The 7,669-nt window shown below is 46.7% G+C and overlaps 1 protein-coding gene across 1 annotated transcript in view; it reads left to right on the top strand.

The window, feature by feature from the left end:
• The first annotated feature begins 2,331 nt into the window (after window positions 1-2,331).
• Window positions 2,332-7,669, top strand: part of LOC134097393 (MAM domain-containing glycosylphosphatidylinositol anchor protein 2-like) — a 197,724-nt gene continuing 192,386 nt past the window's right edge. The window contains exon 1 of the mRNA XM_062550274.1: window positions 2,332-2,699. Within this exon, the coding sequence (XP_062406258.1) occupies window positions 2,627-2,699 (73 nt within the window). The 5' untranslated portion in view covers window positions 2,332-2,626. The remainder of the gene's footprint in view (window positions 2,700-7,669) is intronic.

The following is a 7,669-nucleotide window of genomic DNA, read 5'->3' as shown; positions in this document are numbered from 1 at the left end:
TGTGTGGCGCAGTAATATCATCACTCTTGCACTTTCAGTTTCACTTTGGAGTGAGGATATTACTGCGCAGGGTCTAAGTGCTCCCAATGTTATTCCGCCACACCATATAGTTGTGCTTAGAAACGCTTAGAAACGTTTTATTTTGTGGTGACAGAGCATGTCCCTACACACCTCCCAGCAGTTTTGGCACGTGAAATTAGGCATTCACACAAGCAAAACAGGCCCAAATGATTTTACATTATATGTCTAAAGATGGTACTGTATTGACATACTGATGCAGATTCAGAATTTCCATAGAGAAAACATGTTAGGGCAGGCCGTGCTAGTTGAAGTTTGTTGCTCTTCTGGGAAACCACCTCATCAGCTGGGTGGGAAAAGGTTTTTCTACTCTATATTTTAAAAAAAACCCAAAGTAATCAAAAAAGGCACTGGTTTTATATCCACATGTGATATGGTGAGTACTGGCTGACGAAGCTAGTCAAGAATGAGCTGCTGGATTCTGGAGGATGTAATCATCCTCCAGGTGGGGATTTTAAGGTGCGCGCGCACACACACACACACACACACACACACACACACACACACACACACACACACACACACACACTGATTCCCTGAAATGGCACAATATGTACTAAACCATGAGGCTCACTTTGCGGTGAGGAGAGAGAGAGTGTGGATGATTATGGGTCATTTCCATAATGAAGTGAAGGAAAAGCTCCATGCAATGCATCCTAAATCTCTCCTGTAATAGAATTGTGCAGTGGGGAGTGGACACACGGTGTTACATTCAGCTCTGCTTATTGACATTTCCTGCTGTGGCGATAGCTTTGAATACTGTACATGTCAGTTAGGCCTAAAAGAACAGGATTGCTAACGGCGAGACAGCTGGTGAAAGTTCGAAGCAGAGGTGGAATAAACGGCATCAGCACCATCGTCAGCAGCCTGCTGATTCGTATTCGTAATAAAAAAGGATAAGATAAAAAAAAAAAAAAAAAAAACCTTTCAACAAACATAGACCTCTGAGTCTGGGGCCGCTTGACCCGACAGAGGGCGTTATTTCCAAAGCACTCCGAGTCCGAACTCGACCAAATGAAGAGCGATAGAGAGAGGATCTGAGAACACAAACGTCTAAAATCAATCGTGGCCCTCCCTGCAACAAAGTGCACTTAACCGATTAAGTAAGGTTATACAGAGAATGTTTACAAAACGGTCGTGTAATGCCTATGAAAGCACCTTCCATTCATCCCAAATAGCATGATATTGAGTGGTTCATAGGCTACATAGACTACACTAGATTAACTGACCCTTCTGAAATCAATACAACATTGAAGAGAACTAAGCAAAAATCCAGAAAACATCTAAAAAAAAACATGTTTGAAAAAACATCGTATGCTATAACGCATGGCTTCTGACAGACGGCCATATAGCCTACTATATGAATTCACGTGTTGCCGAGGCTGTGCTGTTCAACTTCCACATGCACCATCGGGAGAAAGTGACCTATCAATGTACTGAAAGCAAAGTTCGTGGTTTCTCATGCCATTAACTGACATACGAAATGCCGCTGTAACATGCTGGTCTAATTGCATCAAAGACGTGCAGCACTCAACGTGGCTATGTCGGCACTGTGCGTAGTCATCCATACAAATTAGAGGTGGAAGTCACGCACGGCTTGACGTAGTGAAATACCGGCTGCGGAGCAGCTCCGTCTCCGACTCCACCGCACGCACCGCTCTACGTGCCTGATGCAAGTCGCAAGCGACGCTGATGCATACAGACACAAACAGAGTTAGAGGGAGGGGAGAGCTTCGTCCTGGCAGCCACGAAAGACAGACCTTGCCCCTCTCCCACCCCCAGTCTTCGTAGAAGCCTGTTTAAAATCATCATTAAATCAGGTGCATGCGCATTCCTCCGGGTCGGCCGTGCTCGTCATCCTCCGCGCTGGCAGAAATAATTTGCGCGCGGTCTCGAGATGCGGCGCCAATGTAACTGTGGCTACACCAGTGTCTGAATCTGCCTCGCGCAACTTCCGAGACTTGCTTCGTTAACCGGGTGGTTAGACAAACACGCGAAAATACTGAGGGGCGGAGAGTGGAAGCTTCATGCATGACAGTTCATGGATTCTTCTTCAGATACACCGGAATTAAGCCATGACAGCTGTTAGAGGCAGCGGGAGGCCATGTCCGTGGAGATCGCAATCAAGACGAAATCAAGTCCATACGACTGACACACGGGGGTACCTTCGGGGTCACCGTCACCGCGCCTGAGCCGTGCGCGTCTGCTCTTCTGGCGGCTACATATTCGCGGACAACCGTGAGGACTAGACTACACACGGAGTAGTATGTTTCGGGCATCGCATCTTTCTGTTTGCTTCAGTGAAGATGTCGGTGTGCCCTCATAGGGTTACTAATTAATACGACTTCACTTTATTTATTTTATCCGAGCGACGAGGTTGAAAGAGCATCGTTTGACAATTACGCACACCTTTCTCTCCAGAAGAGACGAATAAATCAACGCCGGTCGGCGTGATCTATGCCCGCCGGTTATCTTTTCCCTCCGAACCCCTCCGGTTCCCAGTCGGACTTCTGGCGTTTGAGCTGGATATGTTGACATTAACGTAAGCATGGATGGAATGATCAGTCTGTTGGGGCTCCTCGCGCTCTGTCTGGAAGGCATCTACTGCCAAGGAGTGTACGGTAAGTCGCAAAATACCCAAACATCCGTAACCAACTCAATATTGACCTTGCAAAAAGACGAGATCATTTGTATGCAGTGTTGCAAGCGCGGCTGACCCGAGGAAACAAGCTGCATTAAAATGTTACAAGCGTCGTTAACTCAAGGCGTCTCACATTATGGAGACAACCCTTGACTATAGCCTTTGGAGGCTTTTGGGTGGCTCAAGCGAGAGAGCATGATAGTCCTGCAGTGGTGAATATTGATTACTGTCTTGTATGGAATTGAATGTGTATTTAAATGGACTCGCATGATTTCCAAGCCATCAGTAAATGTCAAAAATCCAGTCATAAATTGCCTGCCAGGAGAAATGCCAGACACACGCGTATAATTCGAGTGGAAATGAACTAATGCCGCTGACAGGAGAGTTCACATATTCAATGTTGTGAATGACGGGGTTCGGTTCGTCTCGCCCGAGAGCCTCCCTCGGTGGTTCGAGTGCAGTTTGGTCCCTCCCTGCTTCGCTCTGTTCTCACCCGCTTCGCACTCACCCCACATGGTAAGCAACTTCTCTCTCTCTCTCTCTCTCCCCCCCCCCCCCCCCCCCTCTTGATTTTGTCAATATAAACCTTTGCATGGTGGCTTCGGCTGTTTTTGCGCTTCACTACTCATTGCACACTGATGCATAGATGTGGAAGGATGTCTTGCGTGAGTGCTCCGCCGCAAGACTCTCCTGAACGCCGCACACTCGTTGGCACAGGCGACCATGAACGACACGATTACACGTTCACACATGAATGTGAAGTAGATAGCTACTCATCTCTCATCTCTCTCTCACGTTGCGCTCTGAAGAAACTCCACATGTCTGCAGTCCTGTTGTCTCAAAAATCGTATTTGTCAGCAGCGCTACCTGCTATGCTGACACGTGTGTCTGATTAATGATTTGTATTCATTTTTCTTGGCCCAGCTGGAGAAAACCAATACAAGAGCACAGCAGTAGCTGTGTCTTGAAGGCTGTGAGCATATTCAACATATCATTTTATTTTATCCTATTGTTTTTTGATGTCAGTAAGCCAACAGGGCTTCACTGGCTTTATGTGATGCCTTAAAATGTGCGAGTGGTTTGGATGGACTGGGGTATTGTCCAGTATGTGCTGATGGTGTGTGGGAAGAGCAGGTTATATGGGCGGTTTGTTCTGGCTGATTTGAAGAGAGGTCCGGGCTTGGGGGCAGTGGTCCGTTCATGGTCATGATGTCCCTCTGATCACACAACATCGGGTCAGCAGAGTTATTAGCTAGGGGTCATCCGTCACACTAACCACTCAGTCGGGAACACACACACACACACACACACACAAACACACACACACACACACACACACACACACACACACACACACACACACACACACACACACGTACGTGCACATAAAGACACACATGCTCAGACACATATCTATCCTGCACACATTCTCTCTCTCTCTCTCTCTCTCTCACACACACACACACACACACACACACACACACACACACACACACACACACACACACACACACAGCTGCAAGTATGCACACAAGATGCAATACTATCATAAAACCACACCTGCAGACATATATGTACATGCTCACACACACACACACACACACACACACACACACACTGCATCTTTTTGTATTCCACTGATGGGCAACATGTTATCCATTTGTCCTTATTTATTTGTTTTGTGCCATTCACAGACCTCCGATCTCAGATCAGATGCATTTCACACACCTTCTGAGGCCCAGTTGCCCTCAGACGGAACAGAGCGCTTGTTCCCAGGAGGGAAGGAGACCAGAGGGTTCAAAGAGATGGTCTCATAGAAATTCAGCGCGGCAGCCTGGTGGGGGTGGTTCTGAGCTCCTGCCTAGGCTTTGGAGCAGCCAGCAGTGAATTAGCTCGCGCCGGTTCCCTGTGTTTTTCCTCCTGCGAGTCTGTTTGCTAAACATCGCTCTCTCACAGCTCAAAGGTCAGAGCTTTGATTGGAGCTCCACAACACAAACACTCAGGGATTACCTGAGTGTGTGTGAGTGTGTGTGTGTGTGTGTTTGTTTTTTGTGTGTGTTGGCTGTGCTGACACGCTTTGAATAAAAGAAATGCAGAGATCTGAGGATCTGAGACTCAAGTCGCGTTCCTGGTGTGGCCGTAGGCATGTTATATGTTCTCCTGAGTGTTGTTCTCCTCCCACGTGGTCATTATAGGTCAATTTATACATGTGTGGATGATCAGATGAAGCACACGCCTGTTTTCATGTTTGAAATATGCATGTCCCTGCACGATTGCCCATACGTCTACCGTACCGAGCATAGTGCATGTGATGGTGTGATTTACATTCAATTGAGGCTGTGTCTCTTTTGAGGTGTCGAGTTTATCAGCGGCACCAGCAGCATCTGTCTAATACCTGTAATCCTGAGACTGATTCAACTCTTTTCAAGCAGCTGTGCGGAAGTGCAGGCTGCCGGCAGCCGCAGGTTTCCTACAACCAGAGCTGTAGGAGAAGGTGAGGACCAGGGTCAGAGCTAGCGAGGGATGATGAAGGATGGAAATGTACTTTAGCGCTGAAAACAGAGAGGTGGAGAGATGAAGAGATAGAGAGATGATGATAGAGAGGTGGAGATGTACTGGAGATGGAGAGATGAAATATGGAGAGATGAAAGAGAGATGGAGGTGAATATGGAGAGATGAAAAGGTACATATGGGAAATTAAATAGGTGGAGATGAAGAAATGGAGAGATGACGATAGAGAGGTGGAGATGTACTGGAGATGGAGATGGGGACATGAGGATGGAGAGATAGAGATGGAGGGATGAAAGAGAGATAGAGGGATGGAAGAGAGATGGAGGCATGAAAGAGGGATGGAGGTGAATATGGAGAGATGGAAAGGTACAGATGGGAAATGAATAGGTGGAGATGAAGAAATGGAGAGATGGTGAGATGAAGATAGAGAGATGATCAGGTGAAGATGGGAGATGAATAGGTGAAGATGGAGATGAATAGGTGATGGAGAAATGGAGATGAGAGAGATAGATATGAAGAAATGGAGATGAAGAGATGGAGATGAATAGGTGAAGATGGAGAGATTAAAAGGTAGAGATGGGAGATGAATAGGTGGGAATTAAGAGGTGAATAGGTGTAGATGGAGAAATGAAGATGGAGAGAGAGATAAAGAGGTGAAGAGGTGAAGCTGGAGAGATGCAAAGGTAGAGATGGGAGATGAGAAAGTGGAGATGGAGAAATGGAGGTGAAGATGGAGAGATGGAAAAGGTAGAGATGGTGAAATGGAAATGGGGAGATAGAGATGGAGAGATGAGGATATACTGTAGAAAGATGAAGATACAGAATTGGAGACGAAAGCTTGATTTTGGAAGCTGGAGATGGAGATACAGAGGAAGAGCTGAGATGAGAATATAGCGGGATGAACGTACAGTAGAGAGGTGGAGATGATGAGAATATAGCCAGATGAACGTACAGTAGAGAGGTGGAGATGATGAGAATATAGCCAGATGAATGTACAGTAGAGAGGTGGAGATGAGAATATAGCCAGATGAACGTACAGTAGAGAGGTGGAGATGAGAATATAGCGGGATGAACGTACAGTAGAGAGGTGGAGATGAGAATATAGCCAGATGAACGTATAGTAGAGAGGTGGAGATGAGAATATAGCCAGATGAACGTAGAAAGGTGGAGATGAGAATATAGCCAGATGAATGTACAGTAGAGAGGTGGAGATGAGAATATAGCCAGATGAACGTAGAAAGGTGGAGATGGACGCTTGATTTGAAAAGCTGGAGATGGAGACTTGCAGATGCACACCACGACCATCTGGACATCTGGAGGAGTACTACTGAGGAGACGGAAAACTGAGAGCCTTTCTTTCTATTTCCCTACTGTCACATTAGACTCTGTCCATGCCTGCGGGCTGATTGCGTGTGTGTGTGTGTGTGTGTGTGTGTGTGTGTGTGTGTGTGGTAGTAGGATGCTTATTCTAAGGACGCATGACAGTTGTAGAGGTTTGTGTGTGGGTGTGTTTATTTTGAGGAAGCTTGACAGCTGAAGAGGTTTGCTGAATGATGGTTTAAGCCTGTTTTAGTCTGTGTGCGTGTGTGCGTGTGTGCGTGCGTGCGTGCGTGTGTGTGTGTGTGTGTGTGTGTGTGTGTGTGTGTGTGTGTGTGTGTGTGTGTGTGTGTGTGTGTGGAAGCAAGCGCACATCTGGAGGACGGCCGTAGGATGGCTGGAGTCCCTGGATGCCGTAGCGCACTGTGGTGTGGCTCTGGGAGAGAAGCAGGCTCTTTGATGAATGAGCAACGAGCTCTTGGTGTCAGAAAGCAGATGCACTGCTCCAGTTCCATGCATTAAAAAAAGAGGTAAACATTTATATATTCTCCTCTGAAAACAAGCTCATTATAAGCAACTTTATGTATTTTTTAAAAATATCTATATGAAGCTCTTGCAATTTGTTGGTGCATATCCAATGACTACTGTAAAGTTAATGGTCTGTAGCATTTCTATATATGACGTCAACTGCTCCATCGAGCTCAACGCTTATCAGTCTAGCCCTTCCATTCACAACCAGTCATATAGATCCATAATGTATAGGGGCTATAAATTAATAAGGCCTGTTTAAACACAGTGCTGCTCCCTAACCGTCCCATCAGATCCCGTTCAGTGTGCAGGAAAAAAGCACAATCTGACCTTGTCAGCGCTTATGGGAAGAGCCATTACGCTCCTGTCCTGTGGCTGACTTACCTGGAGGGGTGACCGCAGGCCTCCCTCTCAGCGGACGATGCCCAAGCTGTCTAGTGGTGTTGCAGCCGCCGCATAGACATGTTGCCCGTAGAGATGGCCATGGCTGATAGTCTTGAATGGCCCATGCCAGACAGAGAGAGAGAGAGAGAGTGAGTGAGAGAGGGACATAGAAAGAAAGAGAGATAGAGACACAGAGAGAGAGAGAGAGAG

The sequence above is a fragment of the Sardina pilchardus genome, chromosome 12 (genome assembly GCF_963854185.1).
Source record: "Sardina pilchardus chromosome 12, fSarPil1.1, whole genome shotgun sequence".
NCBI classification, from domain to species: domain Eukaryota; kingdom Metazoa; phylum Chordata; class Actinopteri; order Clupeiformes; family Clupeidae; genus Sardina; species Sardina pilchardus.
The sequence above is the reverse complement of the archived record's forward strand: the minus strand, read 5'-3'. Positions and strand labels throughout refer to the sequence as shown.